The sequence below is a fragment of the Mirounga leonina genome, unplaced genomic scaffold (assembly GCF_011800145.1).
Source record: "Mirounga leonina isolate KUSES-001 unplaced genomic scaffold, KU_Mleo_1.0 Mir_173, whole genome shotgun sequence".
NCBI lineage: Eukaryota > Metazoa > Chordata > Mammalia > Carnivora > Phocidae > Mirounga > Mirounga leonina.
This window is the reverse complement of record NW_023270447.1, coordinates 54,192,514-54,209,726: the sequence shown is the minus strand read 5'-3', so window position 1 is coordinate 54,209,726 and position 17,213 is coordinate 54,192,514. Positions and strand designations below refer to the sequence as shown.

General features: G+C 39.7%; 2 protein-coding genes across 3 annotated transcripts in view; both read right to left on the bottom strand.

Moving 5' to 3' along the window:
* The window catches only part of FAF1 (Fas associated factor 1), a 500,737-nt gene that overhangs the window by 416,664 nt on the left and 66,860 nt on the right, over positions 1 to 17,213 (bottom strand). Inside the window, exon 2 of one of the 2 annotated variants that reach the window (XM_035018596.1) lies at positions 6,936 to 7,004. In XM_035018596.1, coding sequence (XP_034874487.1) covers positions 6,936 to 7,004 — 69 coding nt within the window. Of the gene's footprint in view, positions 1 to 6,935; positions 7,011 to 17,213 lie in introns of those variants that run through there. The other variant, XM_035018597.1, reaches the window with a different exon arrangement.
* On the bottom strand, positions 8,477 to 12,783 carry LOC118019430 (palmitoyltransferase ZDHHC5-like). Its single transcript, XM_035018595.1, is given in 4 exon segments — positions 8,477 to 9,327; positions 9,330 to 10,168; positions 10,170 to 10,266; positions 10,269 to 12,783. Coding segments are annotated over 4 exon segments (2,148 nt in total). The 5' UTR covers positions 11,005 to 12,783; the 3' UTR covers positions 8,477 to 8,851.

Sequence of the window (17,213 nt, the reverse complement as noted above, 5' to 3'; positions counted from 1 at the left end):
ATGGATAAAGAAGATGTGGTATATATATACAATGGAATATTATGCAGCTATCAAAAGGAATGAAATCTTGCCATTTGCAACGACGTGGATGGAACTAGAGGGTATTATGCTGACAGAAATAAGTCAATCAGAGAAAGACATGTATCATATCATCTCACTGATATGAGGAATTCTTAATCTCAGGAAACAAAGTGAGGGTTCTAGAGGGGAGGGGGGTCAGGGAATGGATTAGCCTGGTGATGGGTATTAAAGAGGGCACGTACTGAATGTAGCACTGGGTGTTATACGCAAACAATGAATCATGGAACACTACGTCAAAAACTAATGATGTAATGTATGGTGATTAACATAATAAAAGAAAAAAAAGTTAAAAAGAAAAAATAGCTGAAAACTTCCCTAATCTGCGGAAAGAAATAGATATCCAGATTCAGGCGGCACAGAGAACCCTCATCAAAATCAACAAAGCAGACCCACAAGACATATTGTAATTAAACTGGCAAAATACAATGAGAAAGAAAATTATTAAATGCAACAAGACAAAAGAAGGCAGTTACATACAAAGGAAACCCCATAAAGCTGTCAGTGGATTTTTCAGCAGAAAATTTCCATGTCAGAAAGGAGCGGCATAATATATTTAAAGTGATGAATGGGAAAAACCTGCAGCCAAGAATACTCTATACAGCAAGGCTATCTATCAATCACAACAGAGAGATAAAAGAATTTCCCAGACAAACTGAAACTAAAGTAATTCATGACCACTAAACCAGCCCTGCAAGAAATATTAAAGGGGACTCTGAGTGGAAAGGAAAGACAAAAAAACAGCAACATGAAGGTAGGAAACACAAAAGTAGTAAATATTAGTATTTATGTAAAAAGCCAGGCAAGGAACTCACAATATAAAAGGATGTAATATATGATACCATATACCTAAACATGAGGAGGAAAGGAGGAAAGAATGGGTTCAAACTTAAATGACCTTCAACGTAATATAGACTGCTATATGCACAAGATGTTATATACAAACCTAATGGTAACCAAAAATCAAAAACTATTAATCCACAAGGAATAAAGAGAAAGAAATCCAAATGTATCACTAAATAAAACAAGCAATCTATGAAAGAAAGGAAGATAAGCAAGGATCAGAGAAAATCTTCAGATAAGCATAATACCAGTAATAAAAAGGCAATAAATACATTTCTATCAATAATTACTTTGAATAAATGGACTAAACACTCCAATCAAAAGACACAGGATGACAGACTGGATTAATTAAAAAAAAAAAAAAAGACCTATCTATCGATTACTTACAGGACACTTACTTCAGAGCAAAAGACAGCTGCAGATTTAAAGTGAGAGGATGGAGAAACATTTACCATGCAAGTGGATGTCAAAAGAAAGCCAGAGTAGCAATACTTATATCAGACAAAACAGACTTTAAATTGAAGACTATAACAAGAGACAAAGGATACTATATAATAATAAAGAGAACAATCCAACAAAAAGATATAACAATTATAAATATTTATGCACCCAACAGGGGAGCACCCAAATACATGAAACAGTTAATAACTGAACATAAAGGAACTAATCAATAGTAATACAATAACAGTAGGGGACTTTAACACCCCACTTACATCAATCTAAACAGAAAATCAACAAAGAAACAACAGCTTTTAATGACACACTGGACCAGGGGGATTTAACAGATATATTCAGAACATTCAATCCTAAAACAGCAAAATACACATCCTTTTCAAGTGCATATGGAACATTCTCCAGAACAGATCACATATTAGGCTATAAAAAAAGCCCCAACAAATTTTAAAAGATAGAAGTCATACCATGCATCTTTTCTGACCACAACACTATGAAGTCAAACACAAGAAAAAATCTGGAAAGACCACAAATACATGGAGGTTAAATAACATGCTACGAAACAATGAATGGGTCAACCAGTAAATAAAAGAAGAAATTAAAAAGTACGTGGAAACACAGGAAAATAAAACACAATGACTCAAAACATCTGGGATGCAGCAAAAGTGCTTCTAAGAAGGAAGTTTACAGCAATACAGGCGTACCTCAAGAAGCAAGAAAAAAAATCTCAAATAACCAACCTAACCCTATACCTAAAGAAGCTAGGAAAAGACCAAAACAAAGAAAACCTAAAACCAGCAGACGTAAACAAATAATAAAGATTAAAGCAGAAATAGATGAAGTAGAAACTAAAAAAAAACAACAGAACAGATCAATGAAACCAGGAGCTGTTTCATGGAAAAAAATCAATAAAATGAATAAACCTCTACCCAGACATATAAAGAAAAAAAGAAAAAGGACCCAAATAAATAAAATCACAAATGAGAGAAAACAACAAACACCCAAGAAATACAATTATAAGAGAATATTATGAAATGCTACATACTAAGAAATTGGACAACCAAGAAGAAATGGATAAATTGTTAGAAACATATTACCTACATAACCAACCAAAACTGAAACAGGAAGAAATAAAAATTTGAACAGACCAATTACCAGCAATGAAATTGAATCAGTAATCATTAAACTCCCAACAAACACAAGTCCAGACCAGATAGCCTCACGGCAAATTCTACCAAACATACATACATACATGTATTTATTTATTTAATTCATTGCCATGAGAACATAAACATTTATTTTTAGAATTATTTCATTTAAATTTTAGTTAGTTAACATACAGTGCAATATTGGTTTCAGGAGTATAATTCAGCGATTCATCACTTACATACAACACCCAGTGCTTCTTACAAGTGCCCTCCTTAATACCCATCACCCATCTAGCCCATCCCCTACCCACCTCTCTCCATCACCCCTCAGTTTGTTCTCTATCATTAAAAGTCCCTTATAGTTTGTTTCTCTCTCTCCTTTTTTTCTTCTTCCCCTTCCCGTATGTTCATCTGTTTCCTTTCTTAAATTCTACATATGAGTGAGATCAAATGGTATTTGTCTTTCTCTGATTTATTTTACTTAGGATAACACACTCTAACTCCATCCACATTGTTTCAAATGGCAAGATTTCAATTTTTGATGGCAGAGTAATATTCCAGTGTGTGTGTGTGTGTCTGTGTGTGTGTGTGTGTGTGTACACACACACACTACCTCTTTATCCATTCATCTGTCAATGGACATCTGGGCTCTCTGCACTGTTTGGCTATTGTTGATAATGCTGCTATAAACATTGGGGTACATGTACCCCTTTGAATCTGTATGTTGGTATCCTTTGGGGGAATACCTAGTAGTGCAATTGCTGGATCATAGAGTAGTTCTATTTTTAACTTCTGAGGAACCTCCATACTGTTCTCCAGAGGGGCTGCACCAGTTCACATTCCCACTTTCTCTGCATCCTCACCAACACCTGTTGTTTCTTGTGTTGTTCATTTGAGCCATTCTGACAAGTATGAGGTGATATCTCATCGTGGTTTTGATTTGTATTTCCCTGATGATGAGTGATGTTGAGCATCTTTTCATGTCTATTAGACATCTGGATGTCTTCTTTGAAAAAGTGCCTCTTCATGTCTTCTGTTCATTTCTTAACTGGATTATTTGGTTTTTGGGTGTTGAGTTTGAAAAGTTCTTTACGATTTTGGATACTAACCCTTTATCAGATAGGTCATTTACAAATATCTTCTCCCAGTCCATAGGTTGCCTTTTAGTTTTGTTGATTGTTTCCTTCACTGTGCAGAAGCTTTTTATATTGATGCAGTCCCAATAGTTTATTTTTGCTACTCTGGAGAAGAGTGTGGAGGTTCCTTAAAAAGTTAAAAATAGGGGGGTGGGAGGATGGGTTAGCCTGGTGATGGGTATTAAAGAGGACATGGTCTGCATGGAGCACTGGGTGTTATACACAAACAATGAATCATGGAACACTGCATCAAAAACTAATGATGTAATGTATGGTGATTAACATAACAATAAAAAATTTTTTTAAAGTTAAAAATAGAACTACCCTATAATCCAGCAATGGCACTACTGAGTATTTACCCAAAGAATACAAAAACCCTAATTCAAAGGGATACATACACCCCAAAGTTTATAGCAGCATTATTTAAAATAGCCAAATTATGGAAGCAGCCCAACTGTCCACTGATCAACAAATGGATAAAGAAAATGTGGTATAGGGGGCGCCTGGGTGGCTCAGTCATTAAGCGTCTGCGTTCGGCTCAGGTCATGATCCCAGGCTCCTGGGATCGAGCCCCGCATCAGACTCCCTGCTCAGCAGAGAGCCTGCTTCTCCCTCTCCCTCTGCCTGCCGCTCTGCCTACTTGTGCTATCTCTCTGTCAAATAAATAAATTTAAAAAAATCTTTAAAAAAAAAAAAAAAAGAAAATGTGGTATATACATACAATGGAATATTATTCAGCCATAAAAAAGAATGAAATATCGGGGCGCTGGGTTGCTCAGTCGTTAAGCGTCTGCCTTCGGCTCAGGTCATGATCCCAGGGTCCCAGGATCGAGTCCCACATCAGGCTACCTACTCGGCAGGAAGCCTGCTTCTCCCTCTCCCACTCCCCCTGCTTGTGTTCCTGCTCTCGCTAGCTCTCTCTCTGTCAAATAAATAAAATCTTTAAAAAAAAAAAAGAATGAAATCTCGCCATTTACAACTACGTGAATGGAGCTAGAGAGTATAATGCTAAGTGAAATCAGTCAGAGAAAGACAAATACCATATGATTTCACTCATATGTGTAACTTAAACAAAGCAAAGGAGCAAAGGGAAAAAAAAGGAGAAACACACAGAAACCAAGAAACAAACTCTTAACTATAGAGAACAAACTAGTGGTCACCTCAGAGGGGCGGTGGGCAGAGGGATGGGTGAAATATGTGATGGGGGATTACAGAGTATCTTTGTCATGATGAGTAGCAAGTGATTAACATAAAAACTTTTTTAAAAATATAAAAATATTTTTTTAAAAGATTACAGCATGGTAAAAGCATGGATTTGGAGTCAGGCCATACAAACATTTATAAATTTTGACAAATGCCCTAACATGCCCTAAATGAAAAATAAGGAAGCTCTGCTTTAATGAAATAAGCAATCTCAAAAATGTATATATTTGACAGAGATTTAATTTAGTGCAACCATCCTGGAAGGCAATTTAACTATAAATACCAAAAACCTAAATAAATAAATAAATTATATATATATATATATACACACACACATATATATATAAAGTGTGTGTATATATATATATACACATAGACAATTTGACACAGAAATACACTTATGAATTGAATTTATTCAGTATCTTCTAGGAAAATAATGGGTTAAGTATGCAAGGATGAATGTCCAAGAATATTTTCTAAAGTAATGTGTCTAATAGCAAAATACTGCAAAAACCCCAAATGTATAACAGCATAGCACTGACTGGTAAAATTATTATGCTATAACCACCCCTTGGAATACCATGCAAACATTAAATGAACATTATAAAGAATGAGCAATCACATTTACTTAGACATTCATGATGGATTGTTACTTGGAAAGTGCAGATTACAAAATAGTAGGAGTAGAATTACCTCATTTACATAAAAAGTAATTTTAATCACACAATTAAGAGAAAATACCCTTGAATAATATACTAGAAAATGTTGATTACTTGTAGAAGTAGAAAATAGAGGCTTTTTACATTTTGAGTAAAAAAAGTTAATAGTAAATCTACACAAAACATAGACAATTGATAGCTGATTATATAAGTCCATGCATGCATGGACTTGAAGCTATCTACATATCTAATCTCAATTCTATAAGCACACATTTCAAGTTTTGACCTTTGAAAATTAACACTTCTTCAAAATTGTAACTTAGACTTTTTTAGGATTTCAAAGGCACTGAGGACACCTGTGTCATCCCAACACAACCACTGCTGCTCCTATACTGGTAAACAATTCATGTTTAGTTTGCCTTGCAACTGTAAGTAAATTACAATTCTGTGAATGTGTAGTGCTGTGCCAGGATTTGATTTTGAGTTACTGCCTCCCCCCACTCAAAAAACTAAAAGACTTCTATAATAAACTCTCTGAAGTTCATTTAAAAAAAATTTTTTTTAAAAACATCTAACAAAATGTCACTTCTTTAATAGCTTTAGAAAGGAGTGATTATCAGTGTGGGCCCCAGGAAGTGAAGGGAAAACATCAAATAGATTTATTCTGACATTTAGACAAGTCTGCATTTTCTCTCCTACCAAGCATCTCCACCAAAATATCACAGGGAAAGAGGAACCTTAATACACAGTAACATAAGAGAACAACTTTAACAATTATTTAAATTATCTAAGAATTCATAATAATTTAGTAATTTAATACTGAACTAATTACAAACTTCATATTAAAGACATTTAGATTTTATTCATTTAGATTAGAGCTATAAATGGGCTATGGTATGCTAAATCATCTATAAGGAACACTAAAAACATTGAAAAATTAATAAAATTTGATTACTGGTCCAAAAAAAGAAAAAATCTCTTGAAATAGAGAGAGAAAAACAAATATTGTATGATCTCACTTACATTTGGAATCTAAAAGAAAATGGAATTCATAGAAACAGATTAGATTAGTGGTTGCTAGGGAGAGTGAGTGAAGGTGATCAAAGTATACAAACTTCCCAAGTATAAATGAATAAATTCTGGTGATCTAATGTATAACAAGGTAACTATACTTAACAATACTACACTGTATACTTGTAAATAGATAAAAGAGTAAATCTTAAAAGTTCTGATCACACACAAAAAAAGTAACCACATGAGGTGATGGATATGTTAACTCACCTTATTGTGATGATCATTTCACAATATGTATGTGTATCAAATCATCACATTATACACCTTAAATTTACACAATGTTATACATTAGTTATATCTCAATAAAGCTAGAAAAAAGGGAAAAGATAAAAAGTACTTACCACTAAGTCCCAATTATTTTGTTCAAGCAGTGTAATAGCTTCATCAATGTTTTCAATGCCAGTACATGCCTGGAAGCAAAGTGAAAATTTTAGATACAAGTTTGGGAATGGGGAGGTGAATCTTAAAAATATAAAAAGCATAATGTGTTATTTCAGTTTTAGAAAGGTATATGAATAAAGCCACTAAATGCCTAACACTTCTGAGCAATTTACAAATATGGTTTGAAAATTGTTAATTACAAAATAAATTTACATTGCACTGAAACAAAAGACAATAAATTAAAGCAATAAAAGAAAGTATGTTTAAATGTTGAGCTTTGGAGCCCAGAATGATCTCGAGATTTCTAATTGCCCAGAACTTTTATTAAAAAGTTTCTGATGGGGCTCCACACAGGGCATGGAGCCTACTTTTAAAAAAAAACGTTTCTGACAGACAACCATATAAAACAAACTGCAATCCATACCTTATACCTTATACTTTATACAAAATTTAACTTAAAATAAGGAACAGATTTATTTTTATTTATTTATTTATTTTAGATCAGGATTTCTTTTTATTCCTTGTTGGTTTAAAATGGCTAATCAGAATAAAAAATAAGAGGGCCTCTGTCTAGAGGCTGGGGTCTCCCCTTTTTAGAGGTTAGAACCCAGGTACCCCCACTACCCAGCACCATACTGAGGCGGGCTGAGAGGTAACCCCCAAGGGACAATCGGAGGGGCCTAGGCCTGCCACTCCTTCTCTGTATCCCGTTTTCGGCATGTGATAAAAAATATTTTTTTTAAGATTTTATTTATTCATTTATTAGAGAGCGAGCGAGAGAGAAACAGCATGAGAGAGGAGAGGGTTAGAGGGAGAAGCAGCCTCCCCGCTGAGCCGGGAGCCCGATGTGGGACTCGATCCCAGGACCCTGGGATCATGACCTGAGCCGAAGGCAGTCGCTTAACCAACTGAGCCACCCAGGCGCCCCGTGTGATGAAAAATATTGCTTTTTGGATTCGTCTCTCCCAGCCTTGGATTTAAAAATAATGTTAACCGTATGAGTTGGAGGAAGGCTCTGAGGGGACTAAAGAAGCCCACACTAATCCCTCTCCCCTAAGAAGGGGGGGCATTATCCAATATTGTTTCTGGAGCTCAGTCAAGCTCTTTTCCTGATCTCCCCACCACCACCAAAGTCATGGGGCTGTGACTCCTTTCCTGGGGAAACTAAGTGCCAGTGAACCTAGAAAACTAACTCTCCTCTCCAAATCCTTCCTTCCTCTGACCAAGACCCCCAGACTCGCCTCTCCCAAGGTTTCTTTCCTGATCACTATGCACCAACAACAGGGGGGTGCGGTTTCCTTAGTTGGTAACTGGGACAAAAGAGAGGGAACCACTGGGAAAAGGAAGACTTCGATGGATGTCTCCGTGTCTTTCCTGCTGGTCTGAGGAACGAAAGAGTAAGATACCCCTCCTCCTACATACCCCTCCCTCATTTTCCCATCCCAGGATAGATATATAATTTCTTTGATATTTATAATATATATATATAGATATATATATATGTACAGACACACCTGGTAATGCAGAGGAAAAAAACAGAATCCATAACAATAATAAAAATAATTATTTCTGGTTTAAAAATGATCTGGTTCCCTCCAGGGCGAGCAATTGCACAAATGTCCACTGAGTCTGGTCCAGGGGTTAAAGAAGGGAAGGTCTTAAAAGGTGAAGGGGGTTGCTACCCCAGTCTCAGGGCCCCAACTCTCTGACTCCCCATCCCCACTGCATTTTATAAAACGCTCCTCATCCTCTTGGAATCGGTGGTTTAAAAAAATGTCCATGCAGGGGAGGGGAATCCCTTGAGGAAAGGAAGGTGGCCACCTGGGGCCCTTTGGTGTAGGCGCAGAGGCATGGGGGGAAGGGAGGTGCCGAAGGCTCACACGGGAATCTCATAGGTGGTACCACCCACCCCTGACACCTTCTTGACTCCACCCCTTGTGGGGCTGCTGAGGGGCGGCTGGCCTGGGCCAGGGGAGGCAGAGCCTATACTCTTGGGCTGCCCATTGGATTTGCTGTAGGCGGTCTTGAGCTGTACTTCATCTTTGGGTGTCCATAACGGCTGCAAGGCTACTTCCTCTGCCTCAGAGACACCAGCTGGGGTGACACCGGCTTTTTGGCTGCTGTAAGACACAGATCGGCCCAGGTATGGGGCGACTGGGCCTGGTTCAGGGGACCCTAGTCCCCGGCCCCTTAGCCCATCTGGCTTGCCAAAACGGGGGGCAGCTGGGCGTCCCAGTGGAGTCTTGACCAAGGGTGATCTCTTTGAATCATCTGAGGAGGAACTAGTGCGAGGGGCATGGCCTGAGCCCGGCGCTGACTGAATGCCTGAGTCCCCCAAGCCTGGTTCTTCTCGCGGCCTGGGAGTGGGGGTGACTGGCGTAGCAGCTTCTCTCATTCCTGGAGGGAGGCCACAATATGGCACGACAGACTGTCGTACCAGACCGGGGAGGGCTCTCGGTGTGTTGGGCCGGTTGGCACCAAACGTGGGTGCCTCTTGGCTTCCCGCTGCTGGGCCAGCCGGGCTGACAGGAAGGGAGAGGTGTAGCCTAAAGGTGGGTCTGGCTCAGGCCCTGCCTGCACGGACTCGAAATTGGGGCTGTCCGAAGGAGTGAGCAAGCTGTCGTAAGACAGGCTTCCGTTGCGTGTCTGGTTGGCCAGGCTCTTATAGGAGGTGGAGGTTGTGCCCTCTGAACGAATGGACTGCAACTGGCCCAGCTCAAAGCCAGTGTCCTGGGCTGACTTGAGGCTGGAGGAGCGTGAGCCGCTGGATAGTGGCTCGAAGTGAAAGCTTTTGCCAAAGGTGGGAGAACAGAAGCTCTCTGGCTCTAAGCTGGGCTCCACGCGGTAGCTGGGATGGCAGCTGCTCTCTGCAACTGAGGTCGGCTCCTTCAAGCTGTCCCCACGACTCAACTTGGCACTGGAGGAATGAGGCATGGTGGCTGACGTACTGCTGCTACTGTAGCCCGACTGGTACTTGTACATGGTAGGTGTGCGAGGGCTGTCCTTGCCCAGGAGGCTGCCATCCTCATTAGTAGCCAGGCTGAGGTGTGTTAGTAGCCCCGTGTAACGGCTCAAGTCCGGCTTAGGAGGAGGTGGGGGTTCAGCATCTGTAGACTGGCTCTCTGTGATCTCCAAGCTTCCCTTAGACTTGCTTCTCCTCAGCTCTCCCTGGATGCCATTGTCCATGATCTTCAGTTATCTGCCCATCTGACACTTCTGGTTGAAGGAAGGGAGGTCTGATGACAATCGTCTTCTCTTTCTTTGGTCTCCCCAAATACCTGGGTGCTGGGAACTGCAGAGCACACGGCTGACATTGTTACAGCAGCCATTGGTGAAGTGGTTCACACCTCCTTGGAATTTACCTGTAACCTGTTCATTGGTTGTGCGTCCCCTAGCCACCAGCACCACATGAAATCCCGTGAGGCCAGCTACGGGGATGAAGAATAAGCCAGCCACACACATCACTGCCATTGCGACAGCCGTGCGGACCCCTGAGAGTTCCTCCATGTGGTAGAGGACAGAGAGGAGGCCAAAGCCAAACACACCCATCATGTGTGCTGTCAGGGAGAGGAGGAAAAGGAAGAAATAGCAGTAGTTCCGGCAACAGATACAGTTGTTCACCCAGGGGCAGTGATGGTCAAACTCCTCCACACAATTGTCACAGACACTGCAGTGGGAACATCGAGGAGGACGGTAGAAACGGCAGGTGGCATACCACTTCATGCGCACCTGGATGCCCTTAATCTCCACTGTTTTGTAAAGGGGAGCTCGGAAGTCATCTTCCTTGTCTTCATTCTCCTCAGCTCGAAGGAAAATCCCTGGGTCCCTGAAGGTGGCCATGCTGAAGTCGGCCAGCACAAAGAGAAAAACCACCGCATTGCAGATGGGCACTGCAGGTGACACATAGAGGCTTAGTCCTGGACAGGTAAAGGCAAAGAAAAGGGTCATAGCTCCCACTAAGCAGATGGTGGCTGCTGAGACCAGAACATACTTGCTGGGCTTGAAACTCTTTCCAGACTCTGCGGGCATATTGGAGCTCTGATGGGAGGTCTGCCCTGCCGCATAGCCCAGGCCCACACAGTGGCAGAACAGACAAGAAAATGAGATGAGGGGAACAACGGAGAAAAAGAGTACAGAAAGAAACCGGGGAAACAGAAATTTAAAATTATCACCCTTCCCCCTCCCAAAGAAAACCAAAGGTCAAAAGATCTCAAATGAAGGAAAACACATGGGAGGGGGAAAGGTGATTCCAAATGATGAATAACCACTCCCCAGAACAAGGCAAGAGGGAGAGATTAAGAAACACAACTTGTACAGTTTAAAAACTGGAGACAAACAGTAGGCTGTACAGATGCAAATGGTTGCAGGTGGAGAACATGGGCCGTCAGACAGGTCAGGGAATAGCTCATGGATGGAGGCAAGTCTTCAAAAGGCAAGCAGGGAGAATATCAGGGTAGGGGAGACCACTTCGGGCAAGGAAAAATTCTTCTGAGGAGACACTCTAGCACCTCCACGACTACCACACTCCACCAAATGTGAGCTGCACCTAAAAGAGGTGTGCCCTGTGTTTCTATTTTAATCCAAAAGGGAATCTGAGGCCCCTGCCAGTTTTAAAGAGAAGCTTTTTTTACTGCACTCCTTGTCCCTTTTAGGCAGTTTTCTCAATGCCACCACTCCCACACCTTGACTTCAGGGCTTGTAGTCTGGCAATGGTGGTTTAATTTTATTTATTTTCTTTTGATGGCTAAAGGTGGGCCGCAGCTGTTAGAAGGTTGAGTTGTAAATCCTTTTCTTCCAAGGGGGAGGGAAAACAGAGAGAGAGAGCACGAGCAAGCTTGTGTCTTCAATCTCTTCTTGTTATTCCCAAGCCCTTTAAGGGCTCCGTTTCCTATAGAGTTCATGCAAACTAAAGGGAAACGTAAAATCCTGAATCCATGTTCTTCCCAATTAACAAAATAAGATGAAGAAATCAATTCCACTCAATGATAGTTCTAAAACGGTACTATGGATGAAAGCAAAGTTCCAAAGAGGTCCCTGTTTCCAGGTTAGTCAATGTCTTTGATCTTCTTCAGTCTTGGGCTTTCTAGATGCAGAATTAAACGGGGTTACAGTGCCTCACCCCTGGCGCGGTTCCCGTCACCGCCGCCGTCGTTGTCGCCGCCGCCTCCCGGCAGTGCTGTCCGGCCTCTCAGAGGCCGCGCGCGGCCCCGGCACGCTCCACACCCGCCCCCGCCCGGCGACGCTCGTCTTCGAGCCGGCGCGCAGCCATTGCCCTCAGCGCCCGGTCTCGAGCCCCTAAATAACAGATTTAAAGTAAAACCTAAAACTCTAAGACTTGCAGATCTGTGCTGTCTGCTATGGTAACCACTAGACGTACATGGCTAGTGAGCCCTTGAGATGCGCCTCAACTGACTTAATATGTGCTGTGTTAAATACACATGAGAGCAGGACTTAGTACAAAAATAAAAATGTAAATAAATACTTATTAATTTTTCATGGCATCTGGCTGGCTCAATCAGTAGAGCGTGCAATGCTTGATTTCAGGGTTATAAGTTCAAGCCCCACGATGGATATAGAGATTACTTAAAAATAAAATCTTTAAATATAGTAATAATAATTTTCTATTCAATGTGTATTGAGATGACCATTTTGAAAATGTTGGCTTAATTAAAACATAACGTTTAAATTAATTCCACCTGCTTCTTTTTACTTTTTTAACATGAATACTAAGAACGTTTTAATTATTTATGACTTTCGTTCTATTTTTAGTACTGAAAACATAGGAAGAAATCTTCATGAGCTTTAGATACAACAGCAAAAGCAAAACCCAAAAACTCGATAAAATGGACTTCTTTAAAATTAAGAACTGTTCTTTGAAAGACACTGTTAAGAGAATGAAAAGGCAAGCCAGACTGGGAGAAAATAACTGCAAAACACATCTAACAAAGGACTAATAACCACAATATAAGAAGAATTCTCAAAACTCTATTAAAATAAATAATAAATAGCTAAAGATTTCAACAGAAAATTCCCTAAAGAAGATATACAAATATACATGAAAAAATGCTCAACAGCATTAGTCAATAGGGCTCAGTCATTAAGCATCTGCCTTCAGCTCAGGTCATGATCCCAGGGTACTGGGATCGAGCCCCGCATCAGGCTCCCCGCTCTGCGGGAAGCCTGCTTCTCCTTCTCCCACTTCCCCTGCTTGTGTTCCTCCTCTCGCTATCTCTCTCTCTGTCAAATAATAAATAAAATCTTAAAAAAAAAAGAAAAATATAAAACAAACAGATTCCCCTTCCATACATTAGAGTGCTAAAATCCAAAACACTAACAATATCAAGTGATGGTAAGGATGCAGAAAAATCAGAACTCTCATACATTGACAATATGTGTGATGTACACAGGTATCTCAAAATTATGTGGCCACTTTACAAAACAGGTTAGCAATTTTTTTTTAAAGATTTTATTTATTTATTTGAGAGAGAGAGAATGAGAGACAGAGCACGAGAGGGAAGGGAGCAGAGGGAGAAGCAGACCCCCTGCTGAGCAGGGAGCCCGATGCGGGACTCAATCCTGGGACTCCAGGATCATGACCTGAGCCGAAGGCAGTTGCTTAACCAACTGAGCCACCCAGGCGCCCCCAGGTTAGCAATTTCTAAGAAAGTTATAACACAGTAATCCCACTTCCTAGGTATTTACTTATCCAAAAGAAATTAAAACTACGTTCACATGAAATTATAAAATTAAAGTTTACAACAGCATTATTCATAATCACTGAAAACAGAAGACACCCCAAATGTCCTTCAACTATACATTCATATAACAGAAAACTACTCAGCAACAAAAATGAACAAATTATTGATTTGAACTCAAAACGATGTGGAGAAATCCTCAAATGCATTATGCTAAGTGAAAGCCAGGCTCAAAAGGATACATACTGTATAATTCCACTTACATGACATTTTAGAAAAGACAAAATTATAAAAACAGAAAACATATTTATTATTACCAGAGGCTTGGGGTAGGAGTAAGGGTTGATAACAAGCATTAAGAGGGAAATCTGGGGAGTAAGGGGAACAAAATTTGATTCCTGGATACCATAAAAATGCAACAAAGCAAACAAGACATTAAAAAATGCAATCCTTATTTTAAACTGAATGAAAAAACAGGAACAACCCAAAGGTTCTAAAATACTCATAAAAGCAGCTAAGAAGAGTTAAGATAGGGCAGAAGCTGCACAGGAGGAACAGGAGAGAAAAACTATAGGGGGTAACTGTGAGCCTAACAACAACAAATATCAGAAAGCACCAGCAAAATACACTTCCTCGATGACATCACCCTTTTTTCCCCTCAGAAAAACATGTAGGAGGTAGTTCCAAGAGCCTATCCCCTCCATAGAAACACCTAAAAATGGAGCAAAAACTGTCAGAATCAAATTTCTCAGAACTCTGGAAATTAGTCAAAGGTTTACATCAATCAAACAAATGCTGAAACATGAAAAGGTACTTCAAAACAGTGTGAAAGCTTTGCGATGTTTTTATTTCCCTTTCCCCACTCCTGGCTCTGTGGCAGTCTTGAATATACTAGCCCACATTCCAACAGTTGAACCCTGGTCCCTGGTTCTAGAGGGAGCAGAGCAGACTCTGTTCTCAAAGAATTTTTGTCTGCTGTGACCTGTACAGGGCTACCTGAAGGACTGACTCAAGGCTCTCTCCTTTATTTTATCAACTTGAAAATCTCTTAGTACAGAAAAGCAGCTATGCAGAGGGCATTCTTCAGGAAAAAAAAATTTTTTTTTTCAAGATTTTATTTATTTGACAGAGAGAGACACAGCGAGAGAGGGAACACAAGCAGGGGGAGTAGGAGAGGGAGAAGCAGACTTCCTGCTGAGCAGGGAGCCCGATACGGGGCTCGATCCCAGGATCCTGGGATCATGACCTGAGCCTAAGGCAGGCGCTTAACGACTGAGCCACCCAGGCGCCCCTCTTCAGAGAAATTCTTAAGGCAAATGAAAACCTCACTGCCACCTGGGACAAAATATTCCAGTTGAGGCAAACAACAAGACATGCCAAAAACCTGAAAGAAAAAATGGCAAGAGAGTTTCTTTGGGAAATTAGGACATTAAAAAACACTGGGAATTTAGAAAGCCATGCATATGTGCAAGGCAAGAAACCTACTCAGAGAAGACCTGAGAAAACTATTGGCTCATCTCTAGGCTCAGCACAAACAGGAAGTAAAGACAGATGTGTAAACAGCCTAAGTGTTAGAGCGCTCCAACACAGAGCCAGTCTGCAAAGACTAAGAAAGGATTGTCTTCCTTCTCTTTTTTTCTCTTTTGTTTCTTTTTATTTTCTTTTTTTACTTCAGATATTCAAGGATATCTCTCTCATACTACTAGCAGACCACAGCTAAAGAAGAAAAGATTTCAGAGACCATTATGTACCAAATGTCTGTGCCCCACCCCCATATACACACCAAAACTCATATGTTGAGCCCCTAATCTCCACTGTGATGGAACTGAGAGATGGGGGGGGGGGCTTTGGGAGATAATCAGGTTTAAATGAGGTCATGAAGGTAGGGCCCTCATAATGGGATTAATGCCCCCTTATAATGGGATTAGTGCCTCTTAGAAGAAGAGACACCAGTGGGTGTTTCCTTTCTCTCTGTCTCTGTGTCTCTGTCTCTCTTTCTCCCTGCCATGTGAGAGCCAAGCGAGAAGGTGGCCATCTGCAAGTCAGGAAGAGAGTTCTCCCCAGAAACCAGTCATGCTGGCAACATGATCTCAGACTGTCAGCCTTCAGAATTATGAGAAAATAAATCTGTTCTATGATATGTTGTCACGGTAGCCCAAGCAGACTAAGACAGAGTCAGCTCATCACCAAAATAATTACAAAAATAGTTTAGAAAAGTCCGTAAACAGGCAACAACCCACAGAAAGCAACAAAAAACAAACTATAAGGTGGAGGAGGAAGAATCTGATTTCCAGAGTTATTACATTATAATATTTTAAATAATCACTTTTTAAAAAGGAAATAGTGATGTATGCTAAGAAATAAGAAAGTATGACTCATTCAAAGGAGAAACAGACAGAAACTGCAGAAGAAGAGACATTAGACTTACTGGGCAAAGACTTTCAATCATCATCTTAAATATTCTCAGAGTTCAAAGAATCCATGAACAAAGAGCTAATGGGAACCAGAAAGACAATGTGTCAACAAATAGAGACTATCAATAAAGAGATACAAATTACTTCAAAAGGAACCAAAGAAAAAAATTCTGGGGCTGAAAAGTACAATAACTGAAATGAAAAACTAACTACAGGGTTTCAATAGCAACTCTGAGAAAGCAGAAGAAGGATCAGAGAACTTGAAGGTAGATCAAATGCAATTATCTAGTCTGGGGAGCACAAAGAAAAATGAAAGAAGAAAAATGAACATAAAGAAGGAGAGATGGAGCTGTACAGGGAACAGTTTTTATATACTACAGAAGCTAAGCTGGTATTATTTCAAAATAGATTGTTATAAATTGGACAGGCTATTTATAACCCCTAGAGTAACCACTAAGAAAATAACTAAAAAATATACAGAAATAGATGAGAGAGGAATCAAAACTACAATACAAAAAAGTCAACTAAACAAAAAGGAGACATAGTAAAGAATTGAGAAAATTGAGGAAAAAAGAATGATAGGCCAAAAACAAATAACAAAATAGCAGAACTAAAGGCATTCTTATCAGTAATTATTTTAGGTGTAAATGGATTAAACTCTCCAATAAGAAGGCAGAGATTAGCAGAATGGATAAAAAGAAATGATCCAACTATATGCTGTCTACAAAAGACTCACCTCAGATCCAAAGATACAAAGAGGTGAAAAGTGAAAGAATGGAAAAATACATGTGCAATTAATAACCAAAAGAAAGGTTGGCTGGCTATCCTAATATCAGATAAAGTAGAGTTTAACTAAAAAAATTTTATAAGAGAATAAAAAGGACATTATATACTGATAAACAATTCATCAAGAAGATATAAAAATAAGAAATATATACATACCTAATAACAGAGCCTCCAGAATAAATGAAAAAATTGACAGAATTGAAAGGAGAAATAGACAGTTTTACAACAACAGCTGGATATATCAATGTCCTACCTTCAATAAACATCAATAAAGAAATAGAGAACTTGAGAAATAGTATAAACTGAATAGATAAAATATCTATAGAACACTCTACCCGAAAAA